General features: G+C 40.0%; 2 protein-coding genes across 5 annotated transcripts in view; both read left to right on the forward strand.

Annotated features, from left to right (window-relative positions):
• Nucleotides 1-584: 584 nt before the first annotated feature.
• Nucleotides 585-17,785, forward strand: uso1 (USO1 vesicle transport factor). Of its 4 annotated transcripts, XM_023960400.1 has the most exons (26): nt 587-822; nt 1,678-1,764; nt 2,577-2,641; nt 2,789-2,865; nt 3,334-3,345; nt 4,679-4,779; nt 4,858-4,960; nt 5,058-5,113; nt 5,195-5,315; nt 5,401-5,579; nt 6,201-6,341; nt 6,432-6,520; nt 6,610-6,764; nt 6,840-7,045; nt 7,182-7,202; nt 11,666-11,776; nt 11,964-12,082; nt 12,165-12,346; nt 12,419-12,540; nt 12,634-12,772; nt 13,956-14,110; nt 14,387-14,449; nt 15,950-16,048; nt 16,130-16,213; nt 16,292-16,486; nt 17,071-17,785. In XM_023960400.1, the coding sequence occupies exons 1-26, from the start codon at nt 757-759 to the stop codon at nt 17,149-17,151; spliced, it is 2,829 nt and encodes a 942-aa protein (XP_023816168.1). In that variant the 5' UTR covers nt 587-756; the 3' UTR covers nt 17,152-17,785. The 4 variants fall into 4 exon arrangements, with proteins under 4 accessions (XP_023816209.1, XP_023816302.1, XP_023816168.1 ...); XM_023960441.1 differs by lacking the exon at nt 3,334-3,345 and having other exon boundaries at nt 585-822; XM_023960486.1 differs by lacking the exon at nt 7,182-7,202.
• A 2,235-nt stretch (nt 17,786-20,020) lies between these two features.
• The window catches only part of coro2a (coronin 2A), a 43,328-nt gene continuing 42,439 nt past the window's right edge, over nt 20,021-20,909 (forward strand). The window contains exon 1 of the mRNA XM_023961375.1: nt 20,021-20,285. Within this exon, the coding sequence (XP_023817143.1) occupies nt 20,271-20,285 (15 nt within the window). The 5' untranslated portion in view covers nt 20,021-20,270. The remainder of the gene's footprint in view (nt 20,286-20,909) is intronic.

Raw genomic sequence — 20,909 nt, forward strand, 5'->3', positions numbered from 1 at the left:
TCATTTGAAGTCATAGCACTCTATCTGATCATCCTATTACTTGTTTCCAATGCCTAAAAATGTTTTATCTTTTAATATTGTCACCAACTTGTAAAAAAAAAATCACTTTCAACAAGTATTTTAAAGAGTTTTACTTGTCATTATGATGTCTCACAAACATGTTTTCCTCCCTTTCTGCTTTTAGATCACATAGCAAATTGAAATGGAGTTGCATTTTTTTTAATTCAACCAGACAGTAATTATTTGTCTCAAGCATTACATTGGTTTTTTAAATTTATATATAATCAGGTTTTTCGGTCCTTTTAATAGATTTTACATGTTGATTTTGTACAAAAACTAAAAAATGGGCAAATAATACGTATTTTCTTAATATAATAAATTCAATATCATATAATAGTTTATTTGGTCATGAACATAATGGATTATAGTGCTGGATTTATTGAAGTTTGGATTTATTCTCACAGCGACCTCTGCAGTTCACGTGGCAGAAAGATTTAGTGCTCTGGCCCTTTAAGAAAACTGATCACTCGTGCGGGTGAGCCACGTATGGTCTAGTTAGTGCGCATGCGCGTCCATCTCACATCCGGGGTTGGTAGCTGTACATAGTGCCCCATAGTGTAACTCTTCACACTCTCTCTGTCTTTCTTCTATTTTTATACATTTTTTACTTGTGCCACTGAGACAGTGGTCGGAGTCTCTTCTTCAACAAAACAAACCGTCTGGTTGGAAGTCTTCTCTGAGAAGACGCCTGTCAATATGAACTTTCTCAGGGGAGTGATGGGAGGGCAGGCTGCCGGGCCGCAACCCACCGGAGCTGAGACGGTAGGAATCTAGCAATGCTAGCTACATCTGACTTGAATTTTTGCCGCTATGATCCACAAAAAAAACGAAGACATGTATAGAAAAGAAAAATGATAAATTTATGTTATTGGGGCGCATTTTAAAAGATAAGTAACATGGAATCGGTTGATTTAAAAAGCCCTTAAATGTAAGGCTATCACAAGCTAACCTAGCAATAGTCGTCGAACGAAGTATTTTGTCCGTTATTTTTAGTAGTCATAAAACACTTATTCTTGCATTTATAATAAAACACATTTTACTATAATTCACGACAGTTAACAATAAATACAGATCGAACTTTAATGTAAGTTGAAGCATTTTGTTAATTTGGTGTCTCTAGTGGTTATTTAGATTACAAGAAATAAAAACACACTTTCGTGTGCTAGTTTTTTTTAATGAACTCCTTTACATCTGTGACTTCACCCCAGTAGAATGTAGAAAAACGGTTCAATCTTAATTTCCTGATGGGGATTAAATTATGGTTTGCTTAAATTTGTCTTTCTGTTGACTTCCTTTCAATTTTTAATGATATCTTTGAGTGGTGAAGTTATCTGTAAATAAAACATTTTTTTGTATTTAAATGTGATCAAATTAACCTTTGTATTCATTATTAATAATGTGCCATGCTACAGGACTAATCTTTTTGGTTTTTTTTGTTTGTTTTTTTAGCATCAAGCCTTTTATAACAGCCCTTCAACACTAATTTTGGGTGTTTTATAGTTGTGGGGAAAATATAGATATGTAAATAAAAAGTATGACACAAAATTTAGATTATTTTGATTAAGAAATTAAAAATGTGTTCTGGAAAAAAACGTTTGTCTTCTTGTTTGTTAACAGATCCAGAAGTTGTGTGACAGGGTTGCTTCCTCAACACTCCTGGAGGACCGAAGGGACGCTGTCCGGGCCCTCAAATCCCTTTCTAAGGTATAGAATTAACACAAACTCTGCAGATGTACATTTAGGTAGGGAATGTAGGAAATCTTTGTGTTTGTGCTTACATTAAGGCTTCAATGTCTTATCTATGAGAGAGCTGAATTATTGTTTTTTTTGTCTTAAATAAGAACAGATTTTATTTTTAAATTGGCCGCCACCACTTTAAGATGCTTGCTTTAATGCTGACCATCTTATAACACATCTGCATCTTTGTATGACACCATTAAGGATTTGATGCTCCTCAGGTATTCTTCTAGCATGAGCTGGTTCTAAGTTGGGCTCAGAATTGGCAACTTGATTCCTATGGAATGAAAAAAGGATGGATTTTATTTATTTATGTATAAATCATACAGAAAAATGAAGGTGTCATAGAGGAATTTACAGGTAACTTGTTGAATTTTATTTTCCTCACTAGCTTAAAGAAAAATTAATATACGGAAAGTGTTAAAAGGCATATTATAATAAAATCATACTGTACCAAACGTCAAAGGATGTAGGTCTAGTGTGTTAAATGTTCTTAGTTTTTCAGATAAAATCTCTGAATTTAACCTTTGACCTTCAACCTTTTTTTTTTATTTCTTACTGTGAAGCAGTTTATTTGTAAAAATAAATAAATAAATAAGAACTAAACTCAAGAAAAACATTTATAAGCCTTGATCAATAATTTTAGTAAATATTCTTTATTAAATCATACATTTCATTGGACTCTGAAAGCATTTTTTCTTGTAGACTTAAGTTGTTTTTTCTAAAGTTGCAGAAACAAAATCCATTATTGAGGAATCCATTTTTTCTTTTTTTTGTAGAAATACCGCATGGAAGTTGGCACACAGGCCATGGATCACCTGGTTACCATATTGCAGACTGACAGGTATCTCCTTGTTTCTAGATTGAAGCCCTTTTTCTCACATTATAGATCAATAAACGACAATTGACCTGTAAAATAGAAGTCGGGCTGAAAAAAAAAAAGATATTTTCATTTTTTGAAAATATTTTAATTTTTCCCCAAATGCTCCAGATCTGACTCTGAAATCCTTGGCTATTCTTTGGACACACTCTACAACATCATCTGCAATGATGAGGAAGAAGAACAAGGTACACAACCTATAAGGTTTTGGTGTTTTTATTTTGTCCTGGTACGATTAGATTAATTTTTATGTCTATAATAACAATAACTCTATAGCAATCCTTTTGGATTCCCGAAATTCAAGTTCATTGTACTTAATAGAGAGCCACCACTAGCAATATACTAATTCAGTATTATTTAATCGGTTTTGATAAGTTCACAACTTGATTTCATATTGATTTATATTTCAAATTTTGATTCAAAACTAATTGTATTTGGAAACAAATATTGATTTTCTGAAGGGAAATTGATTTGTTTTTATTAAACGCAGCTTTACTGAACAGTGTTGCGTTTGCATGAGCACAAAGCTGGACGTTTGTATCAGTTTGTGAGCCTTCGGTCTGCGTTCCTTCCTTTTTTAATTACTTCCACTAGTATTGAATGTGTTGTATAAAGATTTTCCTGTTTCTCTTCTCTTTCATGTTTTAACCCCACAGATGAATCAGAAGGTAAATCTTTTGGATTATGCATGATGCCAGCCTCTTTAACCACGCCGTTCATCCATGCACATTGGTGCCCCTGCAGTGGCCGACATTAGTTGGGGGCATTTTTACTCAAAAACCTTTGAACTTCTGTGTGACTTGAGACGAGTAGACGATTAATTTTATTTATTGATTTCTTGCAAACCCAACAACTCTTCTACTCGCCTCATGGAGACTTAAAGGTGTGCCTGTTTATTGATGAACTGTTGTGCTGTTGCTGCTCTACTGCACAATGACTAACCACAAATAATATTGCTGTACTGTAAAGCGACACCAAGGGGTTTGGGGGTGGTGCCATTGACTGTATAAAGGAACTGGACTGAGTGACCAGGTGGCTCCAGGTACCCGCTGGCTCCAAGAAGCCAAAATCCCATAGACATCTATTGAAGAATAAATATAACGTAATCGATTTCATGAAGTTAAAATCTCACTAATGTGAACGTTGTATGAATTCACTGTCTTCTGAAGTTAAAAACTTTGATGGTTTATTAAAAATACATTTAAATACATTTTTTTGGCAACAATTGTTCAGATGCAATGCATTGTGGTCTATATTCGCCAATCTGGTGAGCATTGATGCACACTGGTTTTTCGCAGAGACTTCTGGGAAATTTCTAGGGCACTTGATTTTGTCATTGTAAATTTGGACAACCCTACAAAATTACAAATGCACAATATAATGCACTATGTAGTGGGCAGTGAAGGAATTTGGTGACTAAATTGACTGTTTTGTTGGAGCTTGAAGTAAACCATTTGCTATGGGTGATGTCTCACTCCCTCTGTTCAGTTCTCACATACAGTCAATGGGTGGTACTGGCAATGCTTTACTAATACCACAAAGCTGTCTGATTATTATTATTGCTGTTTGTTCACGTTTTGTGTTGTAAAATATAACCCCTTCCCCCAAAAGTTTCTCCAAATCTCCACAAAAACAGACACGATGTCACGTGATGATGGAAAATCAAGACTAATGCTGGTTAAAAGTGCAGTGAAAAGCAAGACAAAAGCAGAGGAAAAGGATCTGGAGCTGATTGGAATAACACGCTACGATTTCAAAAGAGATTATAAGTTAACGAGCATCATAATCTCATGATTAAATCTAGAAACAGGAAATGGAACTACTGTCTTTGAAAAGGTTCCACTGCTTTTCATCCCTGTTAATGCAACAAAAAAAATAACTGACTGCTGATCCAAACTCAGTGCTGGGGATCCCATGACCAAACATTCTTCTACCATAGCAGCATCCACTGGGACGGTAGTCCACAGACTTAGCTGCTCAAGTTTTCCATGTTTTCCTCAGATGAGAATACCCAGAAGCAGACAGACGACCTCTGCGCCCTGTTTACAGAGAAGTTCCTTCAGGATCCTGAGCGAATCACGCTGCTCCTCACCCTTCTGGAGGTACGGCCCTGTTCTCCAACCATCGCAGACAGATTGCTTCCGATGCGTAGAGTGTAACTGTCGGCGGGGGGGTTTCAGGAGTTTGACTTCCACGTGCGTTGGCCTGCGGTGAAGTTGCTGACGGCTCTTTTGAAGAGTCAAGGCGCCCAAGTGCAAGGCATCATTCTCGTCAGCCCCATGGGTGAGTATCTTCTAGTTCACTCAGTCTAACTGGCTACAATCTTTATTTCTATTTATTTCCTTAAATTAAAATATAAACACTAGATTTTCCGCCACAGGTGTTTCCAGATTGATGGACCTGTTAGCAGACTCCAGAGAAGTAATTCGCAATGATGTGAGCGCTTCTGTCTTCCATTTCATTACCCATCGTGAAATATTGGTGGGACTTATGAGTCATGTTGTCTGCTTCCTACAGGGCTTACTGCTGCTCCAGCAGCTAACCAGAGGCAACGCAGCCATTCAGAAAATCGTGGCTTTTGAGAACGCCTTTGAACGCCTCCTAGATATCATCACGGAGGAGGGCAGCAGCGATGGAGGTGAACAGAGTCGTGTGTGCAGAACTGCTAAAACCCTCTTTTTTGTGTGTGTACTCATTCCCCCCTCCTCTTTCCTCTGCTGCAGGTATTGTGGTGGAGGATTGTTTGTTGTTGCTGCTCAACCTGCTAAAGAACAACAGCTCTAACCAGAACTTCTTTAAGGAGGGCTCTTACATCCAGAGAATGAAGCCCTGGTTTGAGGTTGGGGATGATAACTCTGGCTGGTCCGCACAGAAGGTCACTAACCTCCACCTCATGCTGCAGGTAGCCAAAGCAGCGTTCTCGTTTAAAAGTGTTCCCAGTGGTCTTTAATTAGAACTATGCCATTTTTTAAGAAAAGGAAACCTTTCTATGATCTAGTTTCTGCAGAGCAGCAGGAGTTTAATAGAAATTCACAGGTGAGCTATAGGCATGCAGCAAGCAACGCCCTCCCCACTTCCCTTTGCCCATAATTGAGAACTCTCAGTTTACATGCTCTCCTGCTAGCTAACAGCCCCTCACAACCCCAGCCCAACATTACTGCTGTATCAAAAAGTGTATTTTCTACGTCACAAATAATTCTGGTCTTTTTATCGTGTTTTTGTGGCATTTTTATCATGTTGGAGAACATATTAAGAGTTTTAAGCTCAAAATATTGTTTAGTATTTTATTCAAATCGTTGTTAATCAAGTGATGGGGAAAAAGGTTTGAAAAAGCTTAACCACATTTAACCTTTATTGTGTTCTTGTCAAAATGTTCAAACCTGAACACAATTCCAGGGTTAAAAGATCACTGGGAATGCTTTTAAAATGGATCAAAAGATGAGTGGAGTGGGTCGTTCACAGAATCCATGTCAAAGATGACTAATAGTAAGATTTAGAGTCTTAACAAGCTTATAATTTCCAGCTGGTGCGAGTGATGGTGTCTCCAGTGAACTCCCCTGGAGCTACAGCGAGCTGTCAGAAGTGCATGTTCCAGTGTGGCTTGTTGCAACAGCTGTGCACCATCCTCATGGCCACCGGTGTGCCCGCCGATATCCTAACAGAGGTAACCACAGAGAGTACGGACGCTGACCCACCACAGGAAGGTTACGGCAGAAACGCTGACAAAAATGTTCCTTCGACTGCTCCTTTCCAGACTATAAACACAGTTTCGGAGGTGATCAGAGGCTCACAGATCAACCAGGACTACTTTGCCTCAGTCAACGCCCCTTCAAGCCCTCCACGGTAATGAAAGTTTAGTTTTCTCCCCCAAAAAGCTGGCAATGCACGTTAGAGTTGGCTGGATGTTTGATCTCTGTTGTTTGTGTTTGCAGACCAGCCATCGTGGTGCTGCTCATGTCCATGGTGAATGAGAGGCAGCCGTTTGTGCTTCGTTGTGCAGTTCTTTACTGTTTCCAGTGTTTCCTCTACAAAAACCAGAAGGGTCAGGGGGAGATCGTGGCTACACTACTTCCCTCAACCATCGATGGTTCGTTTCAATCTGTTTCTCAAAGCCTTTAAATGCAATTATTTTTTTAACCGGCTCTATTCTTTTCCTCTTTAGCCAATTCTATCTCTGCTGGTCAGCTCCTGTGTGGAGGTCTGTTCTCAGCAGACTCCCTGTCTAACTGGTGTGCTGCCGTGGCCCTGGCCCATGCTCTCCAGGACAACCTCACTCAGAAGGAACAGTTGCTTCGAGTTCAGCTCGCTACCAGCCTGGGCAAACCTCCCGTGTCCCTGCTGCAGCAGTGCACCAACATCCTGTCCCAGGTAAGGCACCGTAGTACAGACGGAACAAGCTATATGTGTTCTGTTAGCATGAAACGAGTTAGCCCATCAACATAGATCAGTGCTAAATTGTAAACCCCAGTGAAGAGAACCGGTTTGCATTGTTGTGGTTTTGCAGGGTGATAAGATCGTCCGACGGGTGAGTAACGTACCTCTGTGTGTGTTTGGGTGTTCTGGTTATTTCAGCTTGGCAAAGGAAGTAGGGGTCTCTGTGACCCGCTTGTTGGTGGATTTTGCTTTTCTTGGACTATTTAGTGGCCCGCCTTTTTACTGGAGTCTATGACCCAGCGACTTTTATTTAATAGAAAGTGAAATGACTGCGCTCAGTGTGGAAATGCCAAAAATGGGAAATGAACTCATCTACGAAACCAACAGAAGGGCAGCAGCTGCTTCTAGATGTCCTGTCTTCTGTGACCTCTTAACCTTTTGCTTTGTGCTTTGACCTTTGATTGCTCCTGTGCTTGGCTTATTTGGGGCGTTTTAATTTTCCAGTGAGGGCTCTTTAGAGTCAGCAGAGGAAGCGTCTTATCCATTTTCTAATTCCTATCATGCGGTATAAAAACGCGTGTTTTGGACTTTTGACTCCCATGTGGGATCTGCACTGTATTACAGCAGTGTTTTCCCTGAGTCAGACTCATAGTCTTTGTCATCATACTAATCAGTTTTGTTGACCTGTTGTTGTCAGACCACTGACTGGACATGAGAACTGGACAGAGTGCATGTGACATCACCAATAGAAAACGGTCAACTTTCAGCTCCAATCATTAATTCAATTCAGTCGCCGTTTTATTTCGATACGTTGGAGCCAGACGCCGTCAGTAAGCAGTCAAAGTCAGGACAAACTGTCAATCACTTTCAACGTGAGACCACACACTTTTATTGAAGTCTGATTGGTAAGTGTATAACTTAAATAAATTGTAATAAAGAAAAAAAGGATTAGCTAGAACATTTAAAAAAAATATATCAGATAAGAATAGTTATTCTGACAAATAGAATGACTGAGTACTTCCTGTTTAGAACGTCAGGTGGGGGAGGTCAGGTGGGGGTGTTTGTGGATGACCAACACGTTTGAACAAGCTTGATTCATTCTCTGATGTGTCCCACAGTGGGGCCTTCTGGACTGAATGGTTGGCCCACACACTAACCGTAACACTCTCTGCTTTCTCTCATTTGTGGGTTTTCTGAATATTTTTAAGTTCATATAACTCCTGATTTACTGAAGTTTTTCCTCAGAGCAGACGGACGGATGATGTTTGGTCTGTGGCTGGTTTTTTATTTGTTTATTTATACCTCGAACTTTCATGCTCCATTCCCTCAACATTTCAGGCAGATTTAGCTGATTTAAAATCACTATCTGCTATCCAACAGTTACCACAGAGTCTGGTCACTGACAGAAGCAAGAAAAACCCAAATGAAGAAAATTAGAAACTAGATTTTCCTCTGGGAGTCTGAGTAGAAATGGTGGTTGTGCAGGTTTCTGGATAGTTTTTATTTTCTGATCTTCATTAGTCTATTAAAGTGCCTTAATGTGCAGACATACCTTTGATAGAAACCCCAACCTGTGATGATGTCTTAGATTAGACATCCACTAAAATTCATGACTTCTGTCTTAGCAGAGTCAGCTTTCACTTATGGTCTTGAAAACTTTACACTTGTGTTGAAATGCAGCTGCCTCTTTGATTTTACTTTTTTATGTGTATTTTTGGAAAGGAAAAAAAAAATACAACTCTCCCAGTAAGGCTGGATATTACTGTCAAAGTACTGAATCCATGCAGCTTTAATTTAATGTATGCTTCAGCGTGAATTCCTTATTTTAATGTATTTCCATCCAAAAGTAAATAAGGTTGTTAAAGGAAGTTAGTTCTCACACATTTCCTCATTGAAAATAAACAAAGGTGGAAATTTTATGAAAAGAATTCATTTAAAGTGCTGATCGACCTGTTTTAACCCAAGTTTAAAGAGACTTTGACATTACTGCACTTTTTTATACTGAATTTATGATCTAGAACAATAGAATGTGACATTTCCATAAAATGAATATCTACTTTTTTTCTCTTTTTCTAAAGATAATTTATATTTTGCCTTTCAGTCAAAAACTTTAAGTTAACCGAATTAAATCCTATCTGTCCTTTTTTTATTTTACTTTTTACTTTTCATATTTGGAGACTAAAGCAAGAAAGGTGATTTTATTTATTTTAATTTTTTTGTATGCTTTCCTGATCATCCCCTCCACATGTGTGTTAAAGCACACACATGTGGCACACACCGTATCTGCTTGGCATCCATTGCTTCAGTGAAGGAAAGACATGCGTCCTTCTGCTGGCGCATGCTGCGCAAATTCTCAAATGCAAATTAAGGCAGGATGGCATAACATTGGTACTTTTCAGCTAAATTAAAAAAATAAATTAAAAGAACATCCTCTGAGTAAGGCCTAAATGTTTATTACTCTGCCTGAAAAGAAATCATTTTGAGCAAATATCTGAGTAAAAGAGAACAAAATGTTTTACAATTTACTACAAGTGAACGTTCGGTGTCTAATTTTATTCAGATAGTTTACAGTTAAACAAACTTCCACCAGTCTAACGAACAAACCCTGAAAAGAAAGAAGATGGACTTTTAACAGGAAGAAAGAACAAGCTTAACCAGACTGGGAAAAGCCGTTTTCTGCTTCAACCGGTTCCTCTGAGGAGAACAGCAGAACGTGGAGACAGAACCTCAGTGTTTGCAGTAATAGAACAAACCCAGTGCATCATGGGGTTTTATATTCTCTTATTTTTCTTCTGGAAATGGCAGGAAAACCTACAGTCTAGTGCTAAGTGCTGGGCTGTGTTAGCATATGTGGTGTTCAGTCTGGACCTTCGCTACCCGATGCTAGCTAGCACATGTACTCGCAGTAGAAAGAGTTTGGTGGGAAATGCGGTGCGGTTTAAATCTGGTGCATCTTGCTTTTTCTTTCACATCTCTATTCAGATACAGGAAAAACTTGGTGTCATAGAATTCTGGCTTGGAACAAACCTCAATTGTGAATTTCTTTTGGTTCTTCTGTGAATTGAAAAGGACGCCATCCAAACGTCACTAAAAGTCCAAGTCCCTGATTGGTCAAAGTTTAACTAGTTTAAGCTCCAATGCGCATACACATGTTTTGTATGGAGAAAAGGGACGTAAAAATAATGGGGTTGAACGCAGAAGTACAAAAGACACACATACACATACATTTACATCAATTTTTAATTGGAAGTGGTCACTTGAAGATGCAAATCTTTGAGTTTCTAAAAATGGGTTTGATTGCTTTTTGATAAATCTTATTTTCACCTCAGAATTCAAAGTAGAAATAAAAGAATTGAGAGGGTTTTAATCCAGTTTTGGTTCAAACGACTATCAAGTAGAATTATGGAGTGAGTCCATTGGCAGACTGAGATGGTTTGAACATGTTCAGAGGAGGGATAGTGGATATATTGGTAGAAGGATGTTGGAGATGGAGCTGCCTGGCAGGAGGGCAAGAGGACGGCCAAAGAGGAGATATATGGAAGTCTTAACAGAGGACATGAAGTTGGCTAATGTTAGGGTAGAAGATGTTCATGATAGAGTGAGGTGGAAAACGATGATTCGCTGTGGCGACCCCTGATGGGAAAAGCCGAAAGAGAAAGAAGAAGATTAGTCCGGTATTCTTATAAAAAGGGAATGCAGACTAGTTTGTCTTTAAAAGTTTGGCAACCATAAGCAGGAGAAAATCTTAGTTAATGAGAAAAATGTAAATATTTTTGACGTTTGGTTCCATTTGATGACCTCTGGGATGTCCTCTGAATAGTTTGTCCAGCAGTTTCCACCAAACTGAGCTGATTCCTCATTCTGTGATACTGCGTAGTATTAACAAAGGCTTTCTGGCTTTCTGTCATTAAAATGCGAAATCCGGTCAACAAACTGTTGTTTTGGGCCAGACAGGAAAAAAAAAACATTTTCACTTTAAGTTTCCTTTCCTTCCCCTTCAACAACAAAAGGTTTATTAGTGAGTCAGTGCTGCATGAGCTGATACCTTTTAATGTAAGTCCACTCCCATGATGCTTTGCTCTACAAGAATGATGGAAATCATTTAGTGGGTAAAAAATATGAAATGTTTTTTTTTGCATGTTTGGTTTTGTTTTATTCTTTAAAACATCCAAACTGTTTGGTGTTGGCTGTAATGGATACTAACACTTGGCATCATTTGACTGCCATAACGATGATTTCAAAACATTTGTTTCCATTTATTATTTATAGGTGTGGTTATTTTTTGTTTGTTTGTTTGGCCTTCAAATGCTTATTTAAGGCTAATTTCTTTCAAATATTGCATTTTTCTGCTTGTTTTAGGGTTAGTTGTTAGTTGTTTTGTGCTTGAGTGCTTTAAAAAACCGTGGAGTTCATTTTGCGGGTGTTCTGTGGTTGTGATTCGGTTGAGGTTTAGATGAACTCTGAACCCGATCGATTTTAACCCTTCTAACTTCCACTCCTGTGTTTAGTTCTTTGGGTCTGAAGTCTCTTTGTGTGAGCTGTCTAACATGCTTTTGATGCCTCTGCTCGCGTGTCAGAAGCTCCTCGTCAGACTCACTCTTTGGTTTTCTGCAGGGCAGCAAAGTCCAGACCAGGGTGGGCCTCCTCATGCTGCTGTGCACATGGATCAGCAACTGTCCCATTGCTGTCACGCACTTCCTGCACAACCAGGATAACGTTCCCTTTGTATCCTTCATCACGACCTTTTTACCTTCTCCCCCCTTTGACCTCTGAGTCTACATTTCTGCTTAAATGCATCTTCACATCAAATCCGACCTCTGAGTGTAAAGAGGACCCATGTGTTTATTGCTGGGGAGGGAGCCCCTGTCCTCCACTGGCTTCTCTGCATGAGCCTTGACTCTGAGTCCTGCAGCTGACGGCTCAGATCTCTGAGAACCTGGGAGAAGACGAGAGGCTGGTGCAGGGCCTTTGTGCGCTGCTGCTCGGCATCTGTATCTATCATAACGATAACTCACTGGAAAACTACACCAAGTACGTGTCTTTGAGTCACTTTAACATTCTGTTAGACTCGATGTTTGAATGAAAACACAGATTTTCTTCCCGTCGTCTTCAGGGAGAAGCTAAAGCAGCTGATTGAGAAGCGCATCGGAAAGGAGAACTTTGTGGAGAAGCTGGGCTTCATCACCAAACATGAACTGTATTCGCGGGCGGCCCTAAAGCCGCAGCCCGTCTTCCCGTCGCCGGAGCAGATGCTGTTCGACCACGAGTTCACCAAGCTGGTCAAAGACCTGGAAGGTCAGGGAGACCGCCGTCCTCATGTGCAAGTGATGGTTTGAGTCCCAGTTGACGTAACGCTGCTCATCACAGGGGTGATCACCAAAGCGGTTCACAAGTCCACCGAGGAGGACAAAAAGGAGGAAGAGGTGAAGAAGACGTTGGAGCAGCACGACAACATCGTAACTCGATACAAGGAGCTGATCAGAGAACAGGTTTGTCGAATTTGGCTTCTAAAAATGTTGCCCATTAGTCGTGGATTTGCTGTAGTCTCCAGATAACATCAGAGTTTGGACTGTGTGACTCAGGATGCTCAGATCCAGGAGCTGAAGGAGCAGGTAGCAGCTCTGTCCTCCCAGCACGAGCAGATGCAGGCCACTGTCGCACAGCAGCTATCCCAGATCCAGCAGCACAAAGACCAGTACAACATCCTGAAGCTGAAACTAGGTCAGTCCTCGTCCAACACGCAAAAGCTCACTCTGACACTTTTTACAGTTTCTATAACCTTTTTGTTGGTTTAGAAATGATGGAGACATTCATGTCTGATCCTTTTTGCTCTAAAGAGCAGCTTATGTTATTAAAGGAAATTCATTTTCTTGTCTCTTATCTGCCTTTGAGGGAAAAGCTTCCACTGTAGCTGAAGACTGGATTTGTAGGGTTTTTATTTACACTTTGAAAGGTTTGAGTCACACGTCCCACAGAAAAAGTCACTTTTCCCTGAGCTTTTTCAGATTTTTAGTTTTTGATGATGGCTTTTGGTATGAAACGTTGCTGATTATTGTAGTCCTTTTTTTCCTGTTTTCCAGAAATGTAAAAGAAAGTCACTTCTTGGTTTTCAAAGCTTAACTTTGTTCCGTCTGTCGTGTTGCAGCAGAAGCTTTTTATTGCAGTTAAGACACAAACATGAATAACAACACAATTTGCCATCAACTCCTGTGACCAATCACCTGCTTCCTGGCCCTTCTAGGCATTCTGGGTAGTGTAGTCATATCACATTACATGATATTTGTTACTGTGCCTGATTGGGAAAAAAAACAGCCAGTAATCTTAAAATATTTTCTTGATTTCCTTTGATGGTAAATAATATTTTCAGTCTGTAAATTCTCCCAATTGCCTTAATGGTGGTGTAGTGGTTAGCACTCTCGCCTCACAGGAGAAGGTTTGAATCCTGGCCGGGTTCTTTCTGTGTGGAGTTGGCATGTTCTCCCATGCATGTGAGGGTTTTGTGGCTTCCTCCCACAGTCCAAAAAGCGTCTTCATAGGTTCACTGATGACTCTAAAATGTCCCCAGGTGTGCTTGTGTGAGTTTGTGTACCTGCAACAGACCGGCGACATGTTCAGGGTTTTAACCACGCCTTTGGCTTGTGACCCAAAAAACGATTTAGCGGCTTCTGATGATTTGAGAGATAAATCTTCATGTCTGCGAACCACAGCAGGTCTATAGTGCTGAATCAGCAGCTTCTATCTGACTCTCCTGTTTGTTTAAACAGAAACGGTGTTCCCGTCAGCCCTCTATAGAAATGAGACTCGTTTTACCTCAGAATTTAATCGATGCTTTAAGAACAGGTGTGTGGTATGTCTGAAGGATTGGAGTGTTTTGGTATGTAATCATGTGTATTGTCATCTTCAGGTAAGGAGAGTCCGAGTCAGGGGGACGGCTCCCAGCAGAACGGACTGCAGACCGAGGAGCTCTCTCAGCTCAGAGAGGAGCTGGACGAGCTCCGCAAGCAGCACGCAGTCCTGCAGACGCAACTCGCCGAGCGAGACGCACTAATCACCACCCTGGTTAGTAGATCTAGAAGATTGAGTGAGTGAGTGGTGAGTGAGTGAGTGTTTGTGTGTGGTGTGCTGGGATGAGGAGGATTCTAAAAACGTCATGAAATAAACCAGTAAATAAAATAATTTCTGCTGATTTGAAAAGTGACATCTTTGTTCAGAGCTGAAGAAAAACCATTGCATCCGTTTTTGTCACCAGCTGTAATCTACTTCAATTTGAAGGTTTAAATGTCTTGAAATGTGATTCCTGGTATTTAATGTTTATTTATTTCATTGTAACTGTAGCAGTCGAGCTCCCAGACGACAGAGAGCCCGGCAGGAGGATCAGACAACACAGAGCTGCTGCAGGTGAACTGGGACTTTTTTATGTGCTGATACGAGTTTGCTCCAGTTAGTACATGAGAACAACGCCAAACTGTAAAAAGATCTGGGTTATGTCATGTCTATCATGGAGACTTTAAAAAAGCACGAATACAGATACGCCACAGGGCAGTGTGCTGAGCCCTCATCTTCTTCACTTTGCTCCCTGTTTTTACTTTGAAAGTCCTAATGGATGTGGACCATCAGAGCAAGTGGTGCTCGGACACAAACCTCATGGAAAAAGCTTTCAAAAGCAGACCTGAAGGATCTCCTGGTTCAGATCATTGCAGATCCAGTCTTGATGGTAGAAAGAAGAGTTTGCTGACTATCACCAGCTGGTTAAGACTTTTCTGCAATAAAGGTGTAAAAAACACAAACAAACGCCAAACTGCCTCCCTCCATCCTGTGAACATCTGCAGGAGCTCAGTTCCTCTTGACTGTTTGTCTGTCCGCTGCTGAAAGACCAGATCTTTCCCTAGAATTGTTGGAGTTGAGCATTTCAAACAATCTAAAAAGAGACGATCAGAACAGATGAACAGTTTGAACCGTTTCCATCTGGCAAACCGTTCAGAGCGCTAAAGTCTGGGACTAATGCTTTCTAAAGTCGTGCATTTTAACATAACTAAAATACTGCTATATTTTTCTCAAGTGATCGTTTTTTGTTAAGTCGCAAAGTCGGTTTGGTGAGATTTTTTTTTATCATTCTCACTGATCAGCTATCAGCTCAGTTTCAGTTTAGCTGTATGGGACTTTGATCTCAGAGCTATTTAATACCCCGCCTGTGGTTTTTACACAAACCACCTGGTCTGAGAAAGTCTGTAGTTGTTCCAGCAGGAGGAGTAAACTCACCGCCTGTGAGGCATGAATTACAGAGGTACCTTTGGTGCTGAACCTTTATTTAACTCTCAGGAGTCTAAGGTGGAATTCAAAGTTTTTGTCTCCTTTTGGAGTTTGATGTTTTCACCTTAAAAACTGTTGGTCATTTTTTTTCAGTACGACTTTACCAGGGTGTTTTAGTTGTCATTTTGCTGTATGGTATTAACGCATTTGACCTGGAATCATACTAAAAGAAACCCAAACTCATGCAGATTTATTTTTTTACTTTGAAAATACAAATGTTTTGTATAATTTATGATTAACTATGTAGACATTGGGCAAAGCGTTCAATGCAAACAAACTGTCAGACCTTTCAGTACAGATATGGTATCAAAAGAAAAAAGGTCTACAAAACATTTGTTGGCCTCCCTAAAGTGTTTTTTTTTTTATCTGAACACATATTTGGCGAACATTAAAGCCATTTTTAAGCAGCCAGAAATGCCTTCTCAAATTCTGAAATTCAAACTTTTACACACAATCCTTTCATCCATCCCTTTCCAAGAAAAGACTGGTTAATGCTAGACGTGTCAGGTTTTAAACACAAATAGTTGTATTTCTTTACAGTCATCAAGGCGCTAATGGGAGTTCCTTGTTTGTCTTCTGTTGCTGCAGGAGCTGGAGGCTTTACGGAGTCAGGTTCAGTCCCAGTCGTCAGAAATCAGTCATCTAAAGACGGAGAGGCAGGAGCTGCTCACAAGAGCAGAAGCTGAGGTAAAAATCCCAAAACATGAAACTGCTTTAAGAAAAGTTTCCTGCATTCCTGAACCGTTTCTTTATTTTTATGACCGCTAGCCATCTGACACGGCGCCCCCCAGCGCTTCAGCAGAACTGGAGAGCAGACTGGCAGCACAGACATCTGAGACGGAGAAGATGAAGGTGGGTAATAACACCTGTAGAGATGCAGGTTGTTGTTATTTTTTCGGTTGATCCTCCACGCTGTTCATCAACCTGCAGAGGAGCGTGGCTGAGCTGGAGCAGCAGCTGGCTGCTTCCACGAGCACGGCGGCCATCCTGCAGACAGAAAAGGAAAAGCTGCAGTCCGAGGTCCAGGAGTCCAAGAAGGAGCAGGACGACTTGCTGATGCTGCTGGCGGACCAGGACCAGAAGATCCACAGCCTCAAGAAGAGACTCAAGGACCTGGGAGAAACGGTAAGAAAACCAGATCTCAGAGCAAGTCTGTCAGAGACGGTCCTACATTGTCTCACCGTCAGAGGCTCCAATGGATCCTTAAAGAGCTGTGGATTTTCACCAATTCACAAATCAAGATCAACAGTTCATGTCTTTTTACTGGACGTATAAAAATGCAAATAAGCATTTAATCACCAACATTTATAGCTTAATGTAAAACAGGAGATCAGAATCAGCAAAACACAAAGATTTTAAAATACAATAACGATATCTGTCACTTGAAACAAAGTCACACTCAGCGGTTTTTCTGTCGACTTCCTGGTTAACTCAAGCAGTAAACCAAACTTAAACGTCGCTTCGGATCATTTCTTCTGAAAACGTTTTGTAGGTTGATTGGAGAGCCTCAGGTTCAGTTCCCGGTCTGCCATCCCATCTGTCGAAGTGCCCTTGGGCAAGGCACATGGTGGTTTTAGGTCGGCGTCAGTGTTCAGCAGCGGCATTGACGGTTTTCTTCTGACTTTCAGTGAGCTGTTTCAGCTGGTGAAAGATGTCACTCAGCTTTGTGTCGTCTCTGCTGTAGTTAGACTCTGGCTCTCTCCTTCCAGGTGGAAGATGAAGACGACCTCGACACCAAGGACCAGACGTCAGATGATGATGACGAGGAGGAGGATGAAGATGATAAATAAAAAAGAATGGAGGGAGAAAAGACTTTGCAGAAACGCATCAGAAGAAACTCAACACTAGACACGGAATCAGTTTCTTTCCCAGCTGTCGCGCTGTCTTCATTTTCCTTTGTCTTGGCGCATTACATGCACTTGTTTTTTCTGTTAAAGTTTGCCAACAGTTCCACTTTCAGTGCCGTTTAGCAATTTCAGTGCTTTCATCTCATCGACTTTATTCATTATGTGGTTACGATCGTCACAAGTTTTTTGTTCATTCTAAAAAAACAAGTAAATGAGCAGAAGAGTTCATTTTAACACAGAGGGGTCGTCATTTAGAAAGTAGAGTGCAGGTATGAGCCCAGATTAGAAAAGTGACGGATGCGCCGGTGAGGATTACCTGCGACACGCCACGCCTCTGCATCCTGGATTGCTCCGCCCTCGTTGTCGGAGTGACGTCAGCATTCCAAGCATAGAGTTGCGTTCCCCCTTCACAGCTCAGGCCAGCCGCTCTGCAACATGCTGCAAACATCCACCAGTCAGAGAAATGGATTCTTTTTGCAGCGTTCTTGTTCAGTACTGGTATCCAGCTTCTGTATGATATTGTGTAACTTATCAATCTACGAGCCACCTTGAAAGGAATAAAATAATCTAAATGTGGGCCGTATGGAGGATTATTTGTTTATTAAATTTTAATAAATCCAAAGTGAGACTTATATTGATTGTATCTTGATTTAAGATTATCAAAGCAGTTCATACATCTAATAGAACATCTTATGTTTGTTTTTTCTCTCCATTTTTTATTTGTATTTCAAAGGATTACTTAAAAAAAGTCTAATACATCATTCATGTTTTATAATGGTATTTTTCCATCTGATTTGATTAATTTAGTAAAAACATTTTTGTCTAAATTAACCCCCAGCCCCAGTCTTCTTTTAATGGGTTATGTATAAAACGAATAATATTTTATTGGTTTAATGTTTCAGTTCTTACTTGAAGCACCTACATGAGTTTGTAGATGAATACAAAGGGGGCCCAGTAATAGGTTTTGAGAAACGCCATTAAAAGACATTTGTTCTAGCTATGATGCTTCTGAAGAGCCTTCCTTGAATCTGACTACCGGTATATTCAAGAATATATTAGTCTACTAAGGTTAAGTCTAGTAAACGGTATTTTATTTTTAAAAGAAGTTCAAATAAATGTCTTCCTCCAGGGCAAACTTCTACTGCAGTTTATCTATGAAGATTCATTTATGTAGGATGGTTCCATAGCAAAAATGTTTTAATTTTCTTCTCTTCTGCAGTGTTTAAAAAAAAGAAGTCCAGGGTCGTCGGACTTTCATAACTTCCAGTGTGGACAGGTGTGTCTAGAAGAGCTCTGCACTATCAAGAATAGTAAAACATCTTTAATTTGATCACAATTGTTGCATAACAAACAGCAAGAACTTAAAAAAGGCAAGATAATGCTAAACTAGAAAGCTGGATTTAATAAAAAATGAAATAGTTGTTTCTTTAAAACAAATCTTCCTGTAATGACCGACTTTCATCACTAGAGGGCAACAAATTCCTCAAGATGAAGAGAAACCAAACCTCAAACCCATGAAATGACTTTCTGCAAGGCCTTTTTCATAATATTAACAGAAAAGCAAGGGATTGGTGTGGTTGGTGTTTATATAAACTTAAGCTAATACTTAAAATGCTCTTTTCCACACTGGAAACTAAAGAAAAGTGATTGTTTTCATGCTGTCAGCACAGCAGTTTCACTCCCTTCACTGATCCGAAAGTCCTGCAGACACACTGATGTTCAGCTCTTTCTTTCCTTTTGTGCTCCTGTCTGCAAATCCACAATTCCCCATACATCAAAACTACTCATACAAGTTGAGATTGAATCCTATTTGAAACATTATCTGGAGTTTGATTCATTTAGTTTAAAAATGGTTTTGATTAAATAATGTTTCATTTCATTTTAAATAAAAAGCTGCTCATGCAGGTGGAGGTTGACTGAAGGGTGAAGCTCCGAATGTTTATTTAGAGCCGGGCTCTACAACCTGAGGCTCCGGCGCCACATTGTGGCTCTTTGGCTTAGAAAACAAATGCACATAATTTGAATAATTACTGGGTTTGTTGTTTTGGTTCATTTCATTAGGATTATGTTTAGATTTTTAACATGTCAAATCACTGAGAAAAATGATGGTAAAGCGTTTAATCTACTGTGCATCCATCCATAATGATAGAAAGTTTGACTTTATTATACACTTTAAGTAAATCTGCTGCAGCAGGAAGACACACAGTGTATTTTATTTTGAAAGGAACTAGGATGTGCTGCTGGTAAAAGTAAAAGAAGTCAAGATTGTTGATTATAGAAAAAACAACTGTTGTCATTCAATTATTAATATTTATAAACTACTTTTATTCAGAAATGGCTTAATGGTCACAAAACATATAAAAAAGTATTTTTTCTAAAGGTGAAGTTTAGTTCTTGCTTGGTTTTCGTCATTAAAAAACTGGACCAAATGGCTCTTTTAGCGTTAAAAGGTTTGAAATGGATGTCCCAACGGTGACGTCATAATCCCACGTCAAGGTGGATTGATTCAGAATCTCCATTATTTTAGATCTCTACCCTTTACAAGTGGCTGAACTGGGACTAAAAGTGAAACTTAGATTACAAATTTTTTACATATTTTTTTAACTTTTTAAATGCTTCTGATATTAAAGCTATACAGCTTTAACGATTTGTATTGTTTAGCGGATCGTTTTGTGTTTTTATTTTGAAAAATCTTTGTGCGCGCGTGAAACCAAACTGATCTCCTGGCCCCTCCCTCCCTCCCCCTCCCCTCTCCCGCTCGTCCTCCTCTGGAAGCATCCTGTCTCTCCTCACATCTACCTCATGATCCACCGCCCTCCTCTTCCTCCTCCTCTTTGTTTTTTTCTTTTTTCCCGCGGTGGCGGTGCGTTTGTCCTGTTAGTTCCCGCTTGCTGCTGTTGTTGTTTGTCCACATCTGGGACCGTCAAGGTTAAACCGGGCGGTATGACTTAGTTTCTCCATAACGCTGCTTGTACTACTGGGAGGAGTGCCTGAATAAAAAAAGCCGGGTCCAGCAGCCGCTTCACACCACCTCCTGCCGCCTCCGCCTCCGCCTGCGCCCCATGACTGTTTCGAAGGTGAGTTCCCCGCAGAAGGTGGCAGCTCCGTCCCGGGGAGCGGCTGCCATGAGCGGACAGCTCTCCGGGGTGGAGCCGGCTCTTCCACCCGTCACCTCCAACTGTCAAACATCAGTGAAGTTTGTTGTTATTTTTTTCTTGCTTGGTTATAAATGACCCCTCCGGGTCTCTGTGACAGTGACATCATCTTTGTTTTTGTAGTGATGAAGCACAAACTCAAAAGGACAAACTAACCTTTTGTTTATTGTTATTATTTTCATTTATTGTGCTTCTAACATTTAGTGATTTATTGTGTTTTACTTTTGAAACTGTACAGTGGCCTTGAGTGTTTTAAAGGAGCTTTTAAATAAAATTCATAATGATTATTACCCAAATTAATCTTTTATATATATATATATATATATATATTAGTATTTTTAATATATGTTTAAAATTAAAGACCCACTCCAATGAAAAAATGCAGTTGGAAACAGTCAAACAGTGATGTTGGTGCAACAGCCTGCAGACTACAAGCTGGCTGCTCCGCTCCATTCCCATGCATCCACCTCCAGACCACTAGATCCGTCTTTGTGTTCCTCGTCTAAGCTGGACTCTGATTCTAATCTGTATGACTGCATAGCTCCG

This window comes from Oryzias latipes, chromosome 1, assembly GCF_002234675.1.
Source record: "Oryzias latipes chromosome 1, ASM223467v1".
NCBI classification, from domain to species: domain Eukaryota; kingdom Metazoa; phylum Chordata; class Actinopteri; order Beloniformes; family Adrianichthyidae; genus Oryzias; species Oryzias latipes.